The 22,710-nt window shown below is 47.3% G+C and overlaps 1 protein-coding gene across 7 annotated transcripts in view; it reads left to right on the top strand.

Annotated features, from left to right (window-relative positions):
* Positions 1-22,710, top strand: part of LOC123845890 (carboxyl-terminal PDZ ligand of neuronal nitric oxide synthase protein) — a 277,659-nt gene that overhangs the window by 179,033 nt on the left and 75,916 nt on the right. For all 7 annotated transcript variants that reach the window (XM_064593819.1, XM_064593818.1, XM_064593820.1 and 4 more), the window contains one exon: positions 10,558-10,650. In XM_064593819.1, the coding sequence (XP_064449889.1) occupies positions 10,558-10,650 (93 nt within the window). The remainder of the gene's footprint in view (positions 1-10,557; positions 10,651-22,710) is intronic.

Here is a 22,710-nt window from a genome sequence, read left to right on the forward strand (position 1 = left end):
TATAACAACTTGTAACCTGTTGGTAATGGGCTGGAAGGATCGATGAAATGGGATGGAGATTATGTGATGCGTCTGATGATGGGATGGCCAGCATTTACCTCTTAACCCCTCTTTGCCTCTTGGTTCCTCTGGGTTTGCGACATCTTACTCTAGTACCTTAGAATCACCTAGGGAGCTTTTGAAAATCACAGTGTCCAGGCTGCACACCAAACCAATGAAATCAGAATTTCTGGGGGTGGGAGGCAGATACTAGTATTTTGTCAGCATCCCAAGTGGTTCTGTTGCACAGCCAAGGTGGAGAACCTTTGCTGCACTTTGCAATCCCTTGGACCTGGAGGAAATATTGCCACCTGCTGACAGTAGGAAATTATTATGCTTGGAAACAAGTCAGTAACTCTTCAGATTGCCCTCCTTTCTGGGAACTTGTGCTCTGGATACTGTTTTTTGTAATCATTTTTATCATATTAGAGTTTGATTTTTGGCCATCAAAGTGGCTGTTTATGAGGAACACCCTGTCTCAGTTTTTATGTAATCAGGGTATTGACCTTACAATCGGTAGGAATCATAGAATATTAGCATTAAAAAAACCCCAAAAAACCTTTAGAGATCATTAATTCAGACAGTTAAGGTTTCCGAATACCTTTTGGATGTATGCACTCTGGTTCTAGAGCCTTGCTACTCAAAGTGTGGTCCGTGGACCCGTAGCATCAGCACCACCTGGAACCTTGTTAGAAATGCATCCGTGCCCCACCCCCGCCTCCCCAGGCTGTGACTTAGTAAGATCCCCGGATGAGTCACATGGACCTTAAGGTTTGAGAAGCACCACTTTAAAGAATCATAAGTGGAAGCTTCTGAGAGTAGATTTCAGACTCATTGTGAGAAACTGCTTTTCAAACACAACTGCCGCTATCCTCTTAAAGGCTGAATGATCACTTGACAGAGACAACACCATTACTCCAAGTACCCTCCCAATTCTCCTTCTCAAGTAGTGTCTTCAGGTCTCCCAAGAGTGACCCTTCTTCCTGTCTTTCATTATACCCCGAACATTCATCGCAGTCACCTGTTCTGCCCGCTGTTTCCCCCCTAAAACCTGAAAACGTCCGACCCTCGTGGGCAAGTGCAAACAGTTTTCTCAAATCTCTCCTCACCTCTGCACTGTGCTGATGGGTCCAAGCTTAGGAGGGAGAGTCCTGGAACAAAGACTTAGGAGAGGCGGGGAAGGGGGGAGCCCCATGAATGGCTACCTGACCTCCAAATTCCCTTCTAGCTCTTGTGCCCTGGTTCTGCCTGGCTCTCTGGTACGAGGTAGGCTTCTCCATCTGCAGCATCCTGTGTGCTCACCTGCACTGTCCTCGTTGAATGCAGGGGATTGAGAGACCACTTATTTATTCTGCTTCTCAGTCTCTACAGGAATTTTATCTGCGCATTTTCTTCATTCTTACAGCCCAGTGCTAGATCTATGCTCCTGGTCTTTCTTGGGGTTCCCATTTCTACTCTTGGTCTTTTGGAACCTTCAGTGCTGGTGGCCAGGATGAGGTTCAGCCTCTGCCCCCTCTGCTTTTCACTTTTGTCAAAACCCTAAAGAATGTAACAACCCCCTCCCCCAGCTTTCTGTGCAAAACCCTAATAATTTGTTCTCCAGTTGAGAACCCTCCCCTGTCCATTGCATGCTTTCTCCCTTCCATCCTCTTCCCTTGCTTCTGGGTTGGGCGTGGGTCCATCCCCCTAGCGCTTGCTGCAAGGGCTCTGAAGGCTGGATTGCATGGAGTCACGCTGAGAACTGGGGCAGGTCTCAGATGTAATCCAGCCCAGTACCCTCATTTCACAGCAGGGAAGGATGGTTCCCAGAGAGGTTAAGTGTTCTGCCCCAGGTCACAGAGCTAAGAGTACAAGTGTGCCTTCTTCAGGGGACCTCAGAACCCTTGACGTGAAAGGTTTCATTTAACTTTGCAAGGTGGGTGTGGGATGCACACGGCGCATGATGAGGTTGCCTGGGGTGGTCACAACGCATGATCGATGGCCTTCTTTTAAAGATACTATCCTTAGAGAGATAGAAGGATTCATTATTGTCTCATAACCCCATTTTGGTCTGAGGAAGAAAACCCTAAATCCTCGATTCACGGCTCTCCTAAATACTAGCAGACTTCTACTCCTGGTTGTGCACGCGCGCGTGTGTGTGTGTACAAGTTACACTGTTGAAGCATTTTTCTTTCTTCCTCTGAAGGGCTGCTTTAATGTTCCTGTCTTCCTGATTTCGAGCCACAGCCGTCCAGAGGAGCGTCTGGGTTGGATACCGCAGGGGAAGACAGAACGGGTCCTAGGGGTCATAGTCAGGGCTGCTGCTTTATTTCTGGCTCTTCACCCACCTCTGCCTCGATCTGTGCTACAAAGGTTCTAACAGGTACTTTTAACGGGCCGTTAGAGCCAGCAGAGGGGAAAGCAACCTGAGAGCATTGGCTTACTCTTAGTGCTGGTACTTACCCTGCTCCATAAGTCACCCTTTCGGGCCCCTTAATCACTTGGGTTGTTGTCCAGTCCCCCGTGACCTGTCCACATGCTCCCGGCCAGAAACGGTGATGGCTGTGGTCCAGGGCCTGTCTCCTCCTCTCTCCCCGGGGACCAGTCGCCCTCACAGGCTCCCCTGAGCACGCAGCCCCCAGATGGCCCACACTCGAGGCTCTGCTGCTGCCTGCCGTCCGGGTGCCTGTAGGCTTCGCTCTCAGCCAGCTTGCCGGTCTCCTGATGCTGCAGATGCCTCCCTCCCCCGGAACGCCTGTGTCGGGATCGACCTCTCTCACCCCTTCCTCGATGTTCCAAACAGCAAGAACTTGGGTATTTCCTGCCACAAAGGCCCGCCTACATTCAGAGAGCCCCTTTGCCATGTGTTCGTGACCTCATTGGCATTCTGCGCCCTTCCCGGGTCGCTGACCTGTGTCCCTGGGTGTGGAACAGGGTAGGAAGCAACAGAGGAAATGAGAGCAACCAGCGCGAGTGGTGTGGGAAAGAATTGGGTGGTGGGTGGGGGAGGGAGGCATTGCAGGCTTCCCACTGAGCAGCCTGAGAATGTTCCAGATTCTGTGAAGTCAATTTCTAATTCTTCCTCCTTTTCTTTCTGTTGTAAGATGGGTTGCCTGCACACCAGAGAGCTCATTACATGTATATTGAATGCATGGAGGAATGGATGAATCACTTCATTTGCTAGAGCCTGTGAAAAGAACAGATGTTGGCAACACCAAGAGGACAGGGCAGGGGTCAGAAGAAGCGGCTTCCAGACTCAGGTTTTCTGCTCATGAAGCTGAGGAACTTTTCTGGGGGCCATCTTTGGGCAGTGGCTTTCTTCGTTCCTAAGATGCGATGTTTGGTCAATGGTTGTGGTCCCAAACATTTCAAGCACAAGCGTTCCCCTGAAACTTTGTTATTGAAATATTTCAGAGCTACAAAAATGCATAAAATGCAATGTAGGAACCACACAGCAGAATTCTCTCCTTATATAATAGTTGTAATTTTAGCTGCCTTTGATTTAGGAAATGGATGACAGCAAAGAGCAGTGGTGCCTTTATAAGAATCTGTATTTTAATTATTAAGAGTAGTATCCATACTTTAAAATATAGTACCTGTATGAACAAGACACACTGATTTCATCTAAGGCGACTCTAGATGCCAATGAAAATATGAACGAGTTCTTAAATATGCTTCTGGGACCTAGAGTGGTGTTTCTCAATGGTGCGATCTATATTACCGCCAGTATCCCCCCAAAAATGCTAACTTCTGGCCCAACCCCAGATCTGCTGAATGAGCATCTCTGAGGGCTGTGTCTGGAATTTTGCTTTTTTAAAAAATCAGGTATGCCAAGCGGAATTTAAAACTTGAGTTTTAGATCTCCTGGTCTACAGAGCTGGGTAAATACTTAAAACTCTACATTTATGATACAGTGGCAATGAATATTCCTTTCTTTAAAAAAAAAAGCTCCTCTGGTTCCTTTTAAGTATTTTGCCGCTTATAGAGATTTTATTTACACTCAACTTTCACTTACAGGTCTGTTGCTAAAATGAGTTACGCTGGGCTTGAGGTTGATAGCTAGGAACTAAATGTCTCCACCTAGTGTTCACAGGAAACCTCATAGATATTCCAAAATTTGGATTTAGTACCGACTGTGGTCTTTGTCTTGCTCACATTTTTTTTTTTATGATTTGTACACTTTTTAAAATGTAAATTCAGTTAATTAACGTGGTGGATTATTAGTTTCAGATGTAGAGTTCAGTGATTCATCAGTCTTATTTAATAACCCAGTGCTCATTACATCATGTGCCCTCCTTAATGTCCATCACCCAGTTACCCCATCCCTCCTCCACCCCCCCCCAGCAACCCTCAGTTTGTTTCCTATGATTAAGAGTCTCTTAAGGTTTGTCTCCCTCTCTGATTTCTTCTTGTTTTATTTTTCCCTCCCTTCCATTATGATCCTGTTTTGTTTCTTAAATTCCACTTATGAGTGAGATCATCTGATAATTATCTTTCTCTGATTGACTTAATTCACTCAGCATAATCCCCTCTAGTTCCATCCACGTCATTGCTAATGCAAGATTTCAATGTTTTTGATGTCTGAGTAGTGTTCCATTGTGTGTGTGGGTATATATATATATACACGCACCACATCTTCTTTATCCATTCATCTGTCGATGGATATCTAGGCTCTTTCCATAGTTTGGCTACTGTGGACATTGCTGCTATAAACATTGGGGTGCAGGTGCCCCTTTGGATCACTACATTTGTATCTTTGGGGTAGATACCTAGTAGCGCAATTGCTGGGCTGTAGGGTAGCTCTATTTTTAACGTCTTGAGGAACCTCCATACTGTTTTCCAGAGTAGCTGCACCAGCTTGCATTCCCACCAACAGTGTAGGAGGGTTCCGCTTTCTCTGCATCTTCACCAACGTCTGTCGTTAATTTTAGCCATTCTGACTGGTGTGAGGTGGTATCTCATTGTGGTTTTGACTTGTATTTCCCTGATGCCAAGTGATGTTGTGTCTTGCTCACATTTCTATAGCTTCATATGAATGAGCAATGCAAGTCACTGAGCTACCCAGCAGGGTCAGGAGCTGCCATGGTTCCTGAGCACCCTGTCCCTCAGATTTTGGCTCTGCAGGCACAGGAGCCAGAACTTCGGGAAGCGGGGCAGCCCAGGGAACAGAGGTTCCTCTGCACGATCATTCCCCCATGCCTTACCTCGGACGGTGCCATCAGATGATTGGGAACAGCCTTGACCAATAATGGAGGCTAAATTATTTTATTAAATGAGGTATGGATCAAGCAAAAATTAAGATGCTTAGCAGTGTGCTATGGAATAAGGAAGAATTCAGCAAGTCAGATCTTCTCAAAGTTCTTATGCCCATAGGATGGAATCTAGGTTTTAATAACTTCAGTTGTTCCTTCATTAATTAACTTCTAGAATATTTATTTTACCCTTGTGGACAGTGTCATGTTTCTTTCAGGGTCTGTGAATAACCACTGTCAACTGCATGAATTTATTTGACACTCATTTATCACCCTCTTGTGTCCTGGTGCTATTTTCTTGGATACAGATAGGTTGTATTTCTTGTTCTCGAGGGGGTGGGCCTGGCCTAGTGGGGAAGTAAACAACCAGTCGGTGGTGAATGATTCTAGAGGCTTGCGGATGGCTGTCATATCCATGCTGATGGCCCAGCCCCATGGGAGGAAGCAGGAAGCGGACCTGTGAGGCTTTGCTGTGCAGACGGCTCCCAGGATAATTCCAGAAGCAGGAGCTCACCAAGCAGATGGTGGGGGGAGTGCATCCCAGGCACAGGAAATAGCAACCGGAAGAATGGAAGAGGGTGGCATGTTTCACGTGCACGTGGGAGAGGGACAGAAACGGGCAAGCAGAGCTAAAGTGGATCCGCGTGATGAGGGATGTATTTTTGTACTGTGTTTACAGATTTTCATCTTTTTATTGTGGTAAGATATACATAACATTTAACGCTTCCACCGTTCTTTAAAAACCGCTCTATGGCATTTGCATATGGCATTCATATTGCCCTGCAGCCATCACCACGATCCATCTGCCAACCTTCTTGGCTTCCAGAACGGAAACCCTGCCCATATCCCTGAAACACGAACTCCTCCTCCCTACCCCTCCCCTCCCCCAGGCCCTGACAGCCACCGTCCTTCTTTCTGTCTCTCTGCAGTTGGCTACTCTTAGGCACTTGGGTTGCCTCCACCTTTTGGCTCTTGTCAGGGATGCCGCTATGGCCATGGGCATCCTCAGGTTCTTACTACCTCCGTAAGTAAGGCCGTGCCTTTGGTTGAGATGCTTACGGTTTGGTTGTAGAGATGGGTTTGCGCTCGTGAAACCGAGACTACCGGCAGAACGTGATGAAAATGCCCGATGGCACGACCAGAGCTTGCCGTTCAGTTCCCTGCCATCACTCCCAGGAAGTCGGGCAGACCCGTTCTAGGACAGCGAACACAGCCGAATGTAAGCCGAGGACTCGCCCAGCAAGAGCATCCCTATCTGCTTTTGCAAACTGAATCTCCTCTCCTGCTGAAGTCATGTCTGGGCATCTTGACTCATAACTGTAGGCACTGGGGGTTGGGGGGACAGTGGGGAGGAGTGGGGCAAAATGGATTTCCCAGTGAGCGTGTGGGGCCAGCTTTGGATGTTGCGGGTGAGAGAGCACATCCCCAGACAAATCGTTAGTAGACAAGGTGACTGAGGAACCAGGGACCCTGTACAAAATCCAGGGGTTCTTCAGGGAGCTCGACATTGTCATGGAAGTAGACTGTTGTGTGCGGGGTTGGGGGGGGTATAGCCCCGACCCTTCCCGCCTCCTGAGAGAGACCTGTTACTTCTGCGTCTGCAGTGCAGCCTCAAGCCCAGGCGGGGCTTGTCCCTCCGTTAGATACACTCAGTTGGTGCAGACCCCTGCTGCCCCTTTGCAGACGCCCAGCGTGGGCGACGGAGACACACGGGGTCAGGAGGCGGTCCCGGGACCTGGGGGGTGGGCGGTGGCGGGGGGACAGGGAAGCACCAGGGACTCAGGATATGCTCTGTTCTCAGGCGCCCTCAGCCTTCCAGCGGTATTATCCCCTGTGGCTTTCTGAGCTTTCCTCCTGGCTCCCGTTGCCCCTGAGTACCTCCCCCTCCCCAGCACCCCCTTCGCGGGCCCCGCTGGTTGGCACGCACGCCGTTCCGACACAGGGTCCCCAGGCTCTGTTTCCAGGTTGCTGGCTCGTTACCGCGGTCTTTCTCATCAGCGGCTTGTGGTCCAGGACACGCATTGTTTTGTTCCCTAAAAGGTCAGCTCCTGGAGGGCTTAATCTGGCCTTGTGGTGGGGCCCCATCTGGCAAAGCAAACACATCAGGTCAGCCTGGCTGTGCGGAGGGTGAGAGCCAGGCTTGTTGGCGTGGCCTCCAGAGCTGGCCGGGGCTCTGCGGGAGGCTGGTGGCTCCGACGGGCCTGTTTGTTCCTCGCCCCCTGGCAAAGCCTGAGCAGACTCGATGTCTATCCTGCGGGACACAGATGCTTCCTCCCGAGCCTGCCTGCCCCCCCAGAGCAGCACAGCCTGGGAAAAAGGAGGGCTCGTCCCTGTGAGCCCCTGCCCTCTGTTCTCCTGGTCACTTCCCATTATGTCTCCTGCCTCCAGATCCATCTTGTCTCCCCCCGTGAGCACAATAACCTGGGTTGTCCAAGTCAAGCGCAGTTGGCATATAAACCAACGGTTTCAGGATAATATTTACACATGTTCAGATACTCGATTTCCTTTGATTTCTGTAGTTTCCAACAGACCTGCAATTGGAGTACTTCCTCTTGGGCTGGCAAGGGTCTGAGACACCTGCGCACCAGGCCGGGGGAAGGGGGGGGCCGAACGCGTCCAGCCCACGAGCTCTTCTAAACGGCCCTCGGGTGGTACTGGCAGCCATAACGGGGCCCATTTCATGCCTGTCTTGCCCCTCTCTGTGTGGAAGCACTCCGGAGCATTCCACCAGCTATTGTCAGGAGGGACACCTGCATTGTCACCGTCAATGAGGTTCTGGGGCAGCCATTTGGTCATGCTTTCACGGGTGGGCCCTGTGCCCACAGAGCCTGGAAGAGTCATCTGGGAGGCTGTGCACAGAGATCGGATGAGAGGCGTGTTCCAGTTCCGAAGAGGACGTTGAGTTGCATCTTCACTTCTTAAGACCGGGGAATTAAAAGCCATGGCTTGTCAAGACACGAACTCTAGAAATAATGTTTCAGATACGCAGGCCAGGTGCTGGCCGGGTGCCTCTTGCCAGCCTTGCCTGGGACGGTGGGGGAGGAGGGATCTTGATTCTTAAAAGTGTCCCAGAGACCCAACAAGAAAGACGTGGACCCAACAAGAAAGATGTGATCAGCTACCAGATTCTTCTGGAAATAGAGGACCTCTAAGATGGTTTAGCAGGCAGTGTGCTCTCTTAAGACTCGGGCTGGGGGAGGGTCGTCGTACCTTCTAGACGTGGACACCTAATACTTAATGTTACTGCTGGAAAAGCAGAAGGAGGAAGTATGTGGAGCTTGTGAGTGAACTTCTGGAAGGAACCAAAGATAAGCCATGGAGGACTGACCAGTATAGGGCTGGTTTCATCCATGTCTGGCATTTCTGGGACTCGTAGGCTCTTACCTCCCACCCAAGTTCTTTGACATGCACCCCTCTGCACACCTTTGGCTGGCAGGAATAGCCCTGATTTTAGTGACTTGTGGCCACGGGAGGCACCGCGGAAGGTTGTGTTGACCGAAAGCCCCAGTGAGCAGACGTAAACGCAGGTGTGGTCAGATGTAGCCGGTTCACCTGTCCCGGTGGGCATGAAGCCAAAGTGGGCTGACCTGCAGATTCCCGTGCTGGCTCTCCCACCCGAGGTAATTTCTGTTTGTCGAGCACTGTACCCGAGTAGTAGGCACAGTCTGGGGACCCGCTGCGGATCACAGCCAGGTCCTGAAGCACATGCCAGACACGCTGTAGCCTTCACCAGCTGACAGCCACCCCCCTAGAGAGGGGTCTCATGCACGGCTGAGGTCCGGCCCTGAGCCACACTCTGGTCCAACACGCTTCTCCCGTGCTGTCAGACACGCTCCGAAGCAAAGTCTGAGCTTGACGTTTTCTTTCTCCTGCACGTCTGCTGCTCTGGTTTGCTTTTCTTTCAAGCTCCCCTTGGTAAAAAGGACAGCTGTTGACAGGGTAGGAAGAGCGACCACCCGAGTGGGCAGTAATGTATGTATGTTGCTGTCACTGGAAACTCACATCGGCTGAGGGCCGGACGATATAAAGAAAAATATCTTGCTTCGGTTAGGTCGTGTCCTTGTCCATAGGAGGCCGCCAGCCAGGGGGCATCAGCACAGACTGTGCAGCAGAGTAAGATCGGCTCAGATTTCATGGGAAGGGAGAGAATGCAGACAGGTTTGGAAGCTGTGAGTTGATTCCTTAAAATCAGAGTATTGGCCAATAGAAGGTTCTGGATTTCTGGTGACATTTTCAAAGTAGGTTATGTTTTCATCTCGTTAGGATGGCTTGGGTTCATTTCTATCTACACACTAGTTAGAAATAATTAGGTACTAGATGTGCAGGTGAGGAGCTGCTTGGCTGGTGGTGTGGTGGGAGAGAATGTTGGGTATAAAAAGTCCCAGAGAAGAGGAGCTGTGGGTTGGAGTAGAGATCTTGGCTCTGGGTCTTGTATGATCATTGTTTAACCTGTAGCCCAGATGTTTCATTAGCTTGGCAGGGAAATTTGCTAAGTGATGCTCCCAAGATGGGGACCAGATGAAAATGACTTTAATAAATTGGACAAGTGCTCAGAATGAAGTTCAGTGAGGAAAACGTAGAATTACACCAGCCATAACAGATGTCTGCACAGGCATAAGAGATGGCTAGGAATGAGCAAATGTAATGGAAAAAAGTCTGGGGATAAGGATGAGGCCATTTTCTGTCAGCAGGGTAGGTCTGTGGTTGAATCAGCAAGAGGGGTTGTGAGGCAGTGCCCTCCCTTGTAACTATCATTAGATCCTTCCTAGAATATTCTCTAGAATATTTCAGGCTAATAGGGCTGTGGGTAAACTTGGAAACTGACCTACAGATAAAGGAATTTGGGACTTGAACTTACGGAGAATAACTTAGAATTCATAATTTTTTAATATGTAAAAAAAAAAAACAACCAACAACAACCCTGATTTGAAGACTGGTACCAGCTCTTCTTAATCTTCAATGAAGATGGAATTGAGTTTCCACAGCATTTGCGTAGACACAGGAAAAACCTGTTAGTGGAGGTCGTTAAACATCAGAATGAGTTTTTGAGGGAAGGTTCTGGGTTTCTGATGAGGTTTTGAAGGCAGGCTTGGTCTTCATCTCATTAGGATGGATTACCCCATTCCATGGTCATCCCTGATGGCTGGGTGCTGACCCCGAGACACCCTCCTGCCTTTACATCCCCCGAGAATCTGTCTGTGGCCCTCTTCCGGGTCATGAGCTAGCCGGGGCCATGCAGGTGCGCTGACCTAACTGGATTGTGCTTCTTTCTCTCCTCCCCCTGCAGTATGAGTTTAAAGCCAAGAACATCAAGAAGAAGAAGGTGAGCATTATGGTTTCAGTGGATGGAGTGAAAGTGATTCTGAAGAAGAAGAAGAAGGTAAGGGGCTCTGACCCAGCAGCTGGTGAGCAGCGGGGAAGGGAAGGTAGGCATGGGATGCCTTGTCCTGCTAGGCCGCTCCGTAGACAGAATCCTTCCTCGTCTGGGGAGTGGTGTGCCCAGAGCATCAGCAGTGGTGGGAGGCCACAGTTGTGGCAGACAGACGAGGTAGAGGCCAGTGGCCTCGTCACCCCCATGGCTCCACGTGCTGGCGTCCCATGGGTGACAGGGCTCCATCTCCTGCCATCCTTGCATTTTGCTACCTGGACCTTTGAGTCTTGATCTTAGGAAATACTTTAAGTTCAAAGTGATGATGAGTAAGAGGGTTTGGCGGGAGGGTGGATGAGGCGGTTTCCTTAGCAGCTGTCCCCTCCTGTCCCAGGAACGACCCTCAGTCCCACCCAAACCCACTGTGTGTCCTGTAGATGCTGCTTCAGCCCGTCTCTTGGAATAGTCCCTCAAGACCCATCCGCCCCTGCTGTTCTGTGTGCAGGAAGCCTGTGCTGTGGTCAAGGTGGGGGTGGGGGGAGGTGGGGAGGGACTGAGCCATTTGGGGGGCATTCCTCTGACCTGGGGTGACACAAGAGAGTGAGCGTACATTGCTTCAACGCGTGGCTGTTTTTGTGTTACTTGTACGTGTTGTGGGAGGAATGATGTTAACCCCTGGGAAAAGCTAGGTGTGCATATTGGCAGAGGGGAGAGTGTGTGTTTCCAGAAAGAAACGGAAAGGGGCTTTGGAGGATTGAGGATATAGGAGGAGTCGTTTTGTTTCTCTGTTTCTTGACTCTGCTGGTACCTTTTTTATTTATGATAGCTTGTTTTATACATGTCGGTGGTAGCACCCTCACCCACTAACATTATATGGACCTCTCAAGCTGCTTTTGGTTCCGAACCTAAGATGCTGTTAATTCAGATGGGTATCAAGGCAGACCTTGAGCGTGGGGCTTATGGAAGGTAAAGACAGGTACATAGTCGTAGGTGACATAAACTTGGAGAATCAGGTAGTTGAGAGAGATGTTGAAGGGTAGTCGTCTTGCCAATCCAAGGATTTAAATCTGCTCTATGTCCTCCTTGCAAAAACATTAGCCAGTGTATGATTGGACACCACGCAGTGGTGGGGGTTTCACTGCTTCCTCAGGTAGCCCATTTTTTCTCTGAACAAATGGACATTTACAGAGGTCTCCCATGTATTTTTTTTTTTAAGATTTTATTTATTTATTTGACAGAGAGAGACACAGCGAGAGAGGGAACACAAGCAGGGGGAGTGGGAGAGGGAGAAGCAGGCTTCCCGCCGAGCAGGGAGCCGGATGCGGGGTTCGATCCCAGGACCCTGGGATCATGACCTGAGCCAAAGGCAGACGCTTAACGACTGAGCCACCCAGGCATCCCAAGGTCTCCCATGTATTAAAGCAAAACTTGTTCTCTTATGCTCCCTAAATATCTTCAGGGGTGGTTCTAGAAAGTGTTATGGCTATGAGGTTGAAATTATACAGGAAAAAAAAATAGAATATGATGATACCATTGGTAAAATTCACAAGCAGTAGGGAATTTGTAATCACTTCTTAAATGTTTTTGACTTGATAAACCTCTACAGTGGGACCGGAGGTTCTTACTCCAGGGGGTGAAGGAGGAGGGTGTCTTTTCTGCCCCTCCCCCACTGCACATGCTTGCACACAGTGCTTAACCGTGGGGCAGTCTTTGGAATATCATCCCCTTAAGAGTCCCTGAGCAGGAGAGTTGCTGAAGCCAGTTAAATAAATCACGGATGATGACAGTGTGAATTTAAAAGCGAGAGTTACCCTCAGAAAAAAACAGAGGCCAGTGCAACCCCAGCTCATGACTCAGCAGGCTGAGTCCCAGCCTGGCTTTGGTCACCTTTGTCAGGTAACTTTACTCAGCCCTTCCTGTGACAGCCCTTCGTGTGGCTTAGGGCACTTATGTCCTATCTGATGAAGTAGGGGTTGTGATGTGGGGGCACTTTCCAGATTACAAGATGCCTCCATGCCCATTGCATGCATCCCTGCATCAGACCTCCTGGGAAGGGCTTGGGGATACGGGGTCAGCTTCCACGGCACCCAGTCCCCTCGGGAAATCAGCCACTCAGGTGTCCTCACTCAACTGCTCCCCGACCAGGTGCTGAGCAATCAGCATTCCAGAGTCCAAGACTCATACCGACAGAGCTCAAAAGAGGCTCATGTATAGACTAGACCACCAGTTCCTTTATTCACTTTGAGACATGGAACAGTTTCCCAGGCCAGATAACTCACATTAGCCTGACAAACCTGAAAAGCATGTTTTCTCTCTCTAAGGCAAGTGACGTGGGAAGGAAGATGGTTAGAGGTGGTTCAGTGAGCATGAAATGGAGTAATGGAGTGAGTCCGCTAACCATGCAGCAAGAATGTTTCCTGGTCTCTGGCTCCACGATAATTGGGTCCCTTGGATGTTCGTAGGGGCCTTGTTGGGCCCATGCTGTCCTGGGGTCAGTTCGACAGACTCTGCCAGGGTTTGACTTCATCACTGACTTCTGTAGTTTCCTGGCTGACCATCCCTGCACCTCCCCACCACCCCCATGCACGCACACTTCCAACTGACATCATCTTTCGGTTGGGTTCCATTTCACGATCTGCTGTCATGGGGCTTATTCTGTCCCTCTGATTTGGTCCATGATGATGGGACTTTGTGGTTTTGGCCTTAGAGGACAGTCTTATTCCCCATCTCTCTGTATCCCCCATGTACCATATGCAGCAGCATCGGCCCCATTGTTTTTCTTTTTTTCTTTTTCTATTAACATATAATGTATTATTTGTTTCAGGGGTACAGGTCTGTGATTCATCAGTCTTACATAATTCACAGCGGTCACCATAGTACATACCCTCCCCAGTGTTCATCACCCAGCCACCCCATCCCTCCCACCCCCCCTCCACTCCAGCAATCCTCAGTTTGTTTCCTAAGATTAAGAGTCTCTTATGGTTTGTCTCCCTCTCTGGTTTCGTCTTGTTTCATTTTTCCCTCCCTTCCCCGATGATCCTGTCTTGTTTCTCAAAATCCTCATATCCGTGAGATCATACTTATCTTTCTCTGATTGACTTATTTCGCTTAGCGTAATACCCTCTAGTTCCATCCATGTCATTGCAAATGGCAAGATTTCAAATTTTTTGATGGCTGTATAATATTCCGTTGTATATATATACCACATCTTTATCCATTCATCTGTTGATGGACATCTGGGCTCTTTCCATAGTTTGGCTATGGTGGACATTGCTGCTATAAGCATTGGGGTGCACGTTCCCCCTCGGATCACTACATTTGTATCTTTGGGGTAAATACCCAGTAGTGCAATTGCTGGATTGTATGGTAGCTCTATTTTCAACTTTTTGAGGAACCTCCATACTGTTTTCCAGAGTGGCTGCACCAGCTTGCATTCCCACCAACAGTGTAAGAGGGTTCCCCTTTCTCCACATCCTCGCCAACATCTGTCGTTTCTTGACTTGTTAATTTTAGTCATTCTGACCGGTGTGAGGTGGTAACTCATTGTGGTTTTGATCTGTATTTCCCAATGCCTAGTGATGTTGAGCACTTTTTCATGTGTCTGTTGGCCATTTGGATGTCTTCTTTGCAGAAATGTCTGCTCCTGTCTTCTGCCCATTTCTTGATTGGATTATTTGTTCTTTGGGTGTTGAGTTTGATAAGTTCTTTACAGATTTTGGATACTAGCCCTTTATCTGATATGTCATTTGCAAATATCTTCTCCCATTCTGTCGGTTGTCTTTTGGTTTTGTTGACTGTTTCCTTTGCTGTGTAAAAACTTTTTATCTTGATGAAGTCCCAATAGCTCATTTTGCCCTTGTTTCCTTTGCCTTTGGCGATGTTTCTAGGAAGAAGTTGCTGCGGCTGAGGTCGAAGAGGTTGCTGCCTGTTTTCCTCAAGGATTTTGATGGATTCCTGTCTCACATTTAGGTCTTTCATCCATTTTGAGTCACTTTTTGTGTGTGGTGTAAGGAAATGGTCCAGTTTCATTCTTCTGCATGTGGCTGTCCAATTTTCCCAACACCATTTGTTGAAGAGACTGTCTTTTTTCCATTGGACATTCTTTCCTGCTTTGTCAAAGATGAGTTGACCATAGAGTTGAGGGTCCATTTCTGGGCTCTCTATTCTGTTCCATTGATCTATGTGTCTGTTTTTGTGCCAGTACCATACTGTCTTGATGATGACAGCTTTGTAATAGAGCTGGAAGTCCGGAATTGTGATGCCGCCAGTTTTGCTTTTCTTTTTCAACATTCTTCTGGCTATTTGGGGTCTTTTCTGGTTCCATACAAATTTTAGGATTATTTGTTCCATTTCTTTGAAAAAAGTTGATGGTATTTTGATAGGGATTGCATTAAATGTGTCTAGGTAGCATAGACATTTTCACAATATTTGTTCTTCTAATCCATGAGCATAGAATGTTTTCCCATTTCTTTATGTCTTCCTCAGTTTCTTTTCATTAGTTTTCTGAGAACAGATTCTTTGCCTCTTTGGTTAGATTTATTCCTAGGTATCTTATGGTTTGGGGTGCAATTGTAAATGGGTCGACTCCTTAATTTCTCTTTCTTCTGTCTTGTTGTTGGTGTATAGAAATGCCACTGATTTCTGTGCATTGATTTTATATCCTGCCACTTTACTGAATTCCTGTATGAGTTCTAGCAGTTTTGAGGTGGAGTCTTTTGGATTTTCCACATAAAGTATCATATCATCTGCAAAGAGTGAGAGTTTGACTTCTTTGCCGATTCAGATGCTTTTTATTTCTTTTTGTTGCCTGATTGCTGTGGCTAGGACTTCTAGTACTATGTTGAATAGCAGTGGTGACAGTGGACATCCCTGCTATGTTCCTGACCTTAAGGGAAAAGCTCTTAGTTTTTCCCCATTGAGTGTGATATTTGCTGTGGGTTTTTCATAGATGGCTTTTATGATATTGAGGTATGTACCCTCTATCCCTACACTGTGAAGAGTTTTGATCAAGAAAGGATGCTGTACTTTGTCAAATGCTTTTTCTGCATCTATTGAGAGGATTATATGGTTCTTGTTCTTTTTTTTTAATTAATGTATTGTATCACATTGATTGATTTGCGGATGTCGAACCAACTTTGCAGCCCAGGAATAAATCCCACTTGGTCATGGTGAATAATCCTTTTAATGTACCGTTGGAGCCTGTTGCTAGCATTTTGGTGAGAATTTTTGCATCCATGTTCATCAGGGATATTGGTCTGTAGTTCTCATTTTTGATGGGGTCTTTGTCTGGTTTGGGGATCAAGGTAGTGCTGGCCTCATGAGTTTGGAAGTTTTCCTTCCATTTCTATTTTTTGGAACAGTTTCAGAAGAATAGGTATTAATTCTTCTTTAAATGTTTGGTAGAATTCCCCTGGGAAGCCATCTGGCCCTGGGCTCTTGTTTTTTGGGAGATTTTTTACTACTGCTTCAATTTCCTTAGTGGTTATGGGTCTGTTCAGGTTTTCTATTTCTTCCTGGTTCAGTTTTGGTAGTTTATACGTCTCTAGGAATGTATCCATTTCTTCCAGATTATCTAATTTGCTGGCATAGAGTTGCTCATAATATGTTCTTATAATTGTTTGTATTTCTTTAGTGTTGGTTGTGATCTCTCCTCTTTCATTCATGATTTTATTTATTTGGGTCCTTTCTCTTTTTGATAAGTCTAGCCAGGGATTTATCAATCTTACGAATTCTTTCAAAGAACCAGCTCCTAGTTTCGTTTATCTGTTCTACTGTTCTTTTGGTTTCTGTTTCATTGATTTCTGCTCTGATCTTTATTATTTCTCTTCTGCTGGGTTTAGGCTTTATTTCACATTGGCCCCATTGTGTGTATGAAAAAACTGATGTTGAAAAACCTTGAATATTTTTGCCCAAGATCATACCCTACGTAAGGACACCTGTGTGCTGAGGTGTCACCTGGCAGAGAAGCCAGAAGCCAGCCTCCTTCCACTGAGAAATGAGAGCTAGAGAAGCATCTTCCCCAGGGAGCCCTTGGGACCTTATGACTCATTTTGAAACTCCATCCCTGGTAATTGCTAGTATGGGTTCCCCTCCAGCTGGCCTAGAAAAGAGGTGATCTAACAGGTCTTTCCTCAGTCTGATTCTTCTGATGCCAGGCTTGAGAAAGGGAAGCTTCCCATCTTGTTTTCTCTACCCCCTCCTGGTGTCTGTTTCAGGCGTGCTTTTGATTCGGATAATCACAGCGTTCAATTATGTCGCCTCAGGCAGATGTGTGCACGTTCACAGCAGTCAGCCTTTGTGTCATTTGGTTCCTGCATGGCCGGCCCCTGGTATTTGAGTGTGCTCACACCACCTTGCTCTCTGCGTGTTTCTCTCTGTGTATAGAACTAAGAGGGGCCGAGTGCAGACATGCCACACTTGTCTTCAAGGAAATGGAACAGTCTGCAGATTTGGGTGATGGCCATCCTCATCAAGGTTAAGAACTGGAGCTCTTGCCCAGTAGTTGAGGGTGTAGAAAAAGTCATGGCTGATATTCAGTCATGGGCACAGGTAGAGGTCCAGCCTGACATTCTCAACTCATTCGTCAGTGTCTGTGCTGCCCTCCGTGGTCAAAATGTTGACTTGTCCCCTCCACCTGCAAACACACTGACTTGCACTGGGTTAGTGTGCATGCTGGAAGGAGCCCTTGGCCGAGAAGAGAAGACCTGGGTCCTCGTCCTGACTCTTCCCTTCCTGGCTGTGGCGTCATGGGCAGGTTATTTTGCCTCTCTGAGCTTCAGCTATCAAGAGTTGGATCAGGTGATCACTTTCACTTCGCCCTCTGGAATGCTCTGCACCAGCTCTGGAACCATGCTCTTCACTGATCGTGTGTGTGGGTCACCTGTCCTTACTTAGGTCCTTGAGAGCCTCCTGGGTTAGAGACAAAGCAGACCCTAGAGGCCAAGTGGGTTTATGCGTTGTTGCCTCCTGATCCTCTCAGGCAGGATGGGACCCCCCTGCCTGTCTATGCCTGGTGAATGGTGGGATGCTTCCTGGCCGGGGGAGAGAAGCATGTTTATAGGGATTCCCTGCTCTCCCAAGAACTTTTTAAGGGCAGGGGCCATTGCTGTAAGGCTAGCACTTCCTCGGGCACCTGGCCTGTGTGGTGTGTTTTCAATTATTGTGGTTGTTGGCTCACTGAATGAGTGAACGTGATTTGTGATGATGTCCTTAAATCAGGAAGAACTAAGTACTTAGCAGTTGGATCAAATGAAGTCTCGTTTGTTACTTTTGGCTATCACATTTCCTCCCTCTTTCTCCTCTTGTCAACTTGCCTGTTTGAAGACACAAGGAGAGCCTTTCCTGAGCTTTGAAAGGCCCCAGTGGGAGTCGCTCACTTTGGTGGTATTCTCAGTCGGACTTGCTCAGTGACTTCGGTCTGTAGGGGCTTGATTCCAGGGTATGCCATAGCCAAATATTTTGTGATCATCTCTCACTGAGATGTAAAAAGTATCTTTTTGGTTATATTAACAAGCATCTAAAAATGCTGTCCTCTTGAACCGAAGCTGGCAGATAATGAATCTCAAATTCCTAGGACTCTTTGTTGATATTTGTGGTGTGAACCCCACTATTAAGTGGCTTTGTCATCTCCTAATCATTACATTTTCTTCATCTCCCAGCCAGGCCCAGGTAATTGGCTTTGCTGTGTACATAATAATGATCATTTATTATAATCCTGGAACCCCACTACCGCACTATTTGCTAGGGAATGGACTTCCGAATAAGAAAGATTAGTCCTGGGGCGCCTGGGTGGCTCAGTTGGTTGGGCGACTGCCTTCGGCTCAGGTCATGATCCTGGAGTCCCTGGATCGAGTCCCGCATCGGGCTCCCTGATCGGCGAGGAGCCTGCTTCTCTCTCTAACCCTCTCCCCTCTCATGTACTCTCTCTCTCTCATTCTCACTCTCTCAAATAAATAAATAAATCTTAAAAAAAAAAAAAAGAAAGAGAGATTAGTCCTGAACTTCGTCCAAAGGATTTTTCTATGAAAGGATCTGAAAGGCCTCAGTTTCATGTGATTTCTTTTGTACACCAATAACTTAGTTGGGATCTCCTAACATATTCTAGAAAGTTCCATCGTTCTCATTAACAACTATTCATTGTGTGTCTGCCGTGTTCAAGGAACTGAGTGGGATCCATAAGGGTATTAGACATGGACCCTTTCCAGCAAAATTATTTTTAATGGCATTATCTGCATATGTAGATTTATTATAGCTCCAGAATTGCATTAGAGTTATTTATCTGTTTCTTCCATGGGCTGAGCCTTTAGGCGCAGGGACCATGTCTTTTCTCTAATCCTATTTCATCTGTTTGGGAAGGTAGAAGACCAGAGGGACCAAAGTAATTACATGATAAGATGGTAATGAGAATAGCTAACAATAGTAGCTAACGCTGATATTGAGCACCTGCCATTTGCCGGGCCTGTTTGATGCTCCATATACTTATTAAACGGTCATAACCATCCTGTGAGGTAGGTACCATTCTTATGCTTGTTTTGCGAAAGAAGATTGAGCACCTTGCCCAAGACCTCACATCCCATCAGAGGTGATGTCAAGGTCTGAATCTGGTCTGTCCGCTCAAATAAGTAGGTTCTTCCCACCACAGTGTTGCGTGTGTATACTCATCTCTTCTGGCTGCTTGGAGAAAAGCTACTATATAGGAAATGCCTAATTAATTAATCTGAAGTCTTTAACTTCTAGCCTGTACTCTGTAGCTGGGATATCACATGGCAGTAGAACTGGTTTCCTGCCCAAAGAGTGGCATTAGTTTTTCTGGAAACACAGACCTCAAATCTAATTGGGTAAGAAAAGGAGGCAGTTAGGATTGTAGAACCAGAATTTAGGAGAAGGAACTTCAGAAATGATCTAGTCTGCTCCCATGGATGATTAGATTTTGGTAACAGAGGACACGAGAGGCCCAGTGCCTGTCCCAGGGTCGCCCACACAGTTACTGATGGAGCCAGGACTAAACTTTGTCCAGTCTTCCTTCTACCACGTCACGTTTCTAGGCCCTCTTTATTTTCTGCTCATTTTAAAACATGCACATTAGGAATTGTGTACACTGTGTAAGGATTTATGAGCACTTCAGTTTTGAAATGTGTTTTCTGTATCCGTAGGTGATGCCTGAGGATGAGTGATAGCTGTATTTTCAGACTAATCCTGTTCTGTCTGGAAGCATGGAGAACTTGTAAAGCTGAGTTAATAAGGTCTTTGCAAGGTTGTGTTGTGTTGTGTTTTCTGAGAAGTCCCCATTGCCGCCAGGAGCATGAATAATGGTAAAGCTTACAGACTCTGTGATGTGTCTAGGAAGTCAGTGCCAGTACAAATTCTTCTCCACTTTTGGCTTCCTGAGGAAGAGCTTCAGAGATGCCCTGTCCATTTCTGGGCTCTAAGAGGGGACAGGATGGCTAGGATAATTATCCCAATTCTCTCTTCTGATTTTGGCGCTGTTCCAGGCAGACCTACGTCTGACCTCGTTCCCACATCACATTCCCTGCCGGCAGATTTTGGAATGTCAGAATGGCTGTAACTTCCCGTGGAACACTGGACATTTGCACTCATTAGATAAAGGACATGCTTACCCCATTCTGTGGTCTTCTAAGAGCATACCCTGCAAGCCCTTGACCATTTGCAGGCGGTGGAGACTGACATTCTCTGATTATATCACTCGGAGCTGCAAGGAGAATGTGGCACAGAGGTATATGAGTTGGGTTTCATCACCACCGGGCTAGGTGAACTTGGCGGGGGAAGTAAGTGAACGTCTCTGAGCCTTAGTGTGTTTATCTTTTAAGGTTGCGATCAATTTTGATAACATGAAGGAAGCATTATAGAAACGTTATCAAATGAAGGGAAGACTGGAGAATTTTTTGTGAGAATAGAAAAGGAAGTAGCTAAAAATGATTTGCCTGTATCTTTTCTTTCTCACTTTGTGTTATTCCAAGTCCTCCAAAAAGCACATGCCAAGATGGGATTCAGTGCCTGTGAGAGAAGGTGGGGAGGCCCTCGGCGAGGCTGGGGTAGCTGTCACATTTCCGTGTGGGTCTGACTGCAAGGGAAGGAGGGGAGGGCGGGAGACCGTCTCTTAGATGGCAGTGTGCTCTGAGGAAGGTGTGGCAAGGCTTTCAGGGAGTCCTGAAGCCAAAGCCATGTGGGGGGGGCCTCCTGTGTCTCCCAAGGATGGGCCTGCCCTGGCATCCCTGCACACTCCTCAGCCCGGAGCAGGACCTTCACTACACTGATGGTGGGTTCCAGAATGCCACAGGCAGGACCCTTGGTTGAACTCCCTGTAATTGGAGGTCTTGGGGCACGTTCTTGTGACGACAACTTCCTCTCTCCAGAAAGTTTTGACTAGCCAATAATGTGACGCAGAGCCTTCCCTCAAGTTAAGCTGCTCTATCGTGTTGACTTTTTAAATTACCTTGGAGTAAGGAATTCATAAAAAGAGAAGGGGAGGGGTGACTGGTGAGGGAAGGAAAGGCATAGAGAGAGACGGGGTTAGTAACCTCTAGTTCAGAGGCCTCCTGAAAGGCTCAACCATGCTGTGAGTGTCCTTGGCAGGTGCAGAGGGGACACTAAGGAAGGAGTTACGGATGTACGTGTACAGGGTGGGAGTCTGGCAGAAGGCCAGACAGTCACCCCTAGGGCACTCCCTGTCCACTCCCATTCCTTTCTATCTGCGGACTGGTGAGGGGGTAGGTCTCCATCTCCCTGGGCCTCGCTGATGGGCCTCACTGCTGTCACCACTTGGGCTCTCCGTGGTGCTGGTGAGGCCCCGCCTGAGCCTGGACCTCAGGTTGAAGGAGGCTGAAGCCCAGCTCGTTGCGTCCTGCTGGTCGTCCTGGGCTGTTGGTGGTAAACATGGCCGTGAAGCGCTCTCTGCCTCAGAGAGGTGCTGACAGCTTCAGGGATGCACCCCTCTCCTTCCCCCTTCTCTTCCCCTTGCTTCTCCTCTCGCCTCCCACCTGGACTTGAAATGTCTTCATTTTCGGGTGTATCTTGGAGACTACAGCCCATTCAGGACACTGGGTAGCAAAACTGAAGATTTCCTCATGTAGCTTCCAAGACTCCCAAGCCCTTTATTTCTAAGCATTTAAACAAACAATGGTTTCAGGGATAAGTGGGAGCTGTGTGGGCTTCTGAAGATCATGAAACTAAGTTTGGCTGTAGGTATTGTTTTTTAATAACATTGCTATCCCATGGTTGAAGCCAACTTTGGTTTATAACCCCATGAAGATGGTAGGTCATTAGTTGTTCTTCCTGTTTTCCTTCTCTTATTAAGAACATTTTTTCTTCCTAAAATTTTTTCCTTCAAAGAATATTTATTTCCATGTAGAAAAGTGAGGAGAGGGTGATTTGTGTGTGTGGCTTTTGTTTTGAGTTTTTTTCCCCTAGAACATTTGAAAAAGAGGAGGTATGTGAAATGATTTCAGAGGAAGAGAGAAGAATCAAATTGTTCTTAAGATCCGCCAAGCTTCCCTGTGAGTTAACACTGTTCAGGGTACCATATTGATGCTCAGTTGTACCAGAAAACATGCACTGGTCTATAAGTCAGAACTTGGTTCTCGTCCTCACCAGGCTGTAAACTAGGGGGACACCTTGCTGAGGTCTCTGCACTGCTCAGGGTCTTATTTGAAAGACGGTGGCATAGAAAGGATACTGGAGAGGCCACTCTACCCCAGACCCTTTGACTTATCTTGGTCCCTATTTTCGGATCCCTTCATCAATTTAATGGATGCATCCAAGGATTCCTGCAAAATCTTTAAAGGGAGAGGACTAGATTTTAATGCAATTTTCAGAAAAGGAAAATAAGTAGGTGGAAAGTTGTTTATTTTTTGGTCAGGATATTCTCTAGGGGTGCAGGGTATCTCTTTTAAAAGTATTTTCTGAAATGTTGAGGTTTCATTTGAAAATCACTTGCTATAGAAGAAATGAGGAAAATCTCAAATGAATAAAAGAGAATCAAGAGATGGCAATACCGAGATGACAGATGTTGGAATTATCTGACAAGGATGTTAAGGGCGCCATCATTAAGATCCT

Source organism: Mirounga angustirostris, unplaced genomic scaffold (genome assembly GCF_029215605.1).
Source record: "Mirounga angustirostris isolate CCGP_5_RB_7025 unplaced genomic scaffold, mMirAng1.0.hap1 SCAF_6, whole genome shotgun sequence".
Lineage (NCBI taxonomy): Eukaryota > Metazoa > Chordata > Mammalia > Carnivora > Phocidae > Mirounga > Mirounga angustirostris.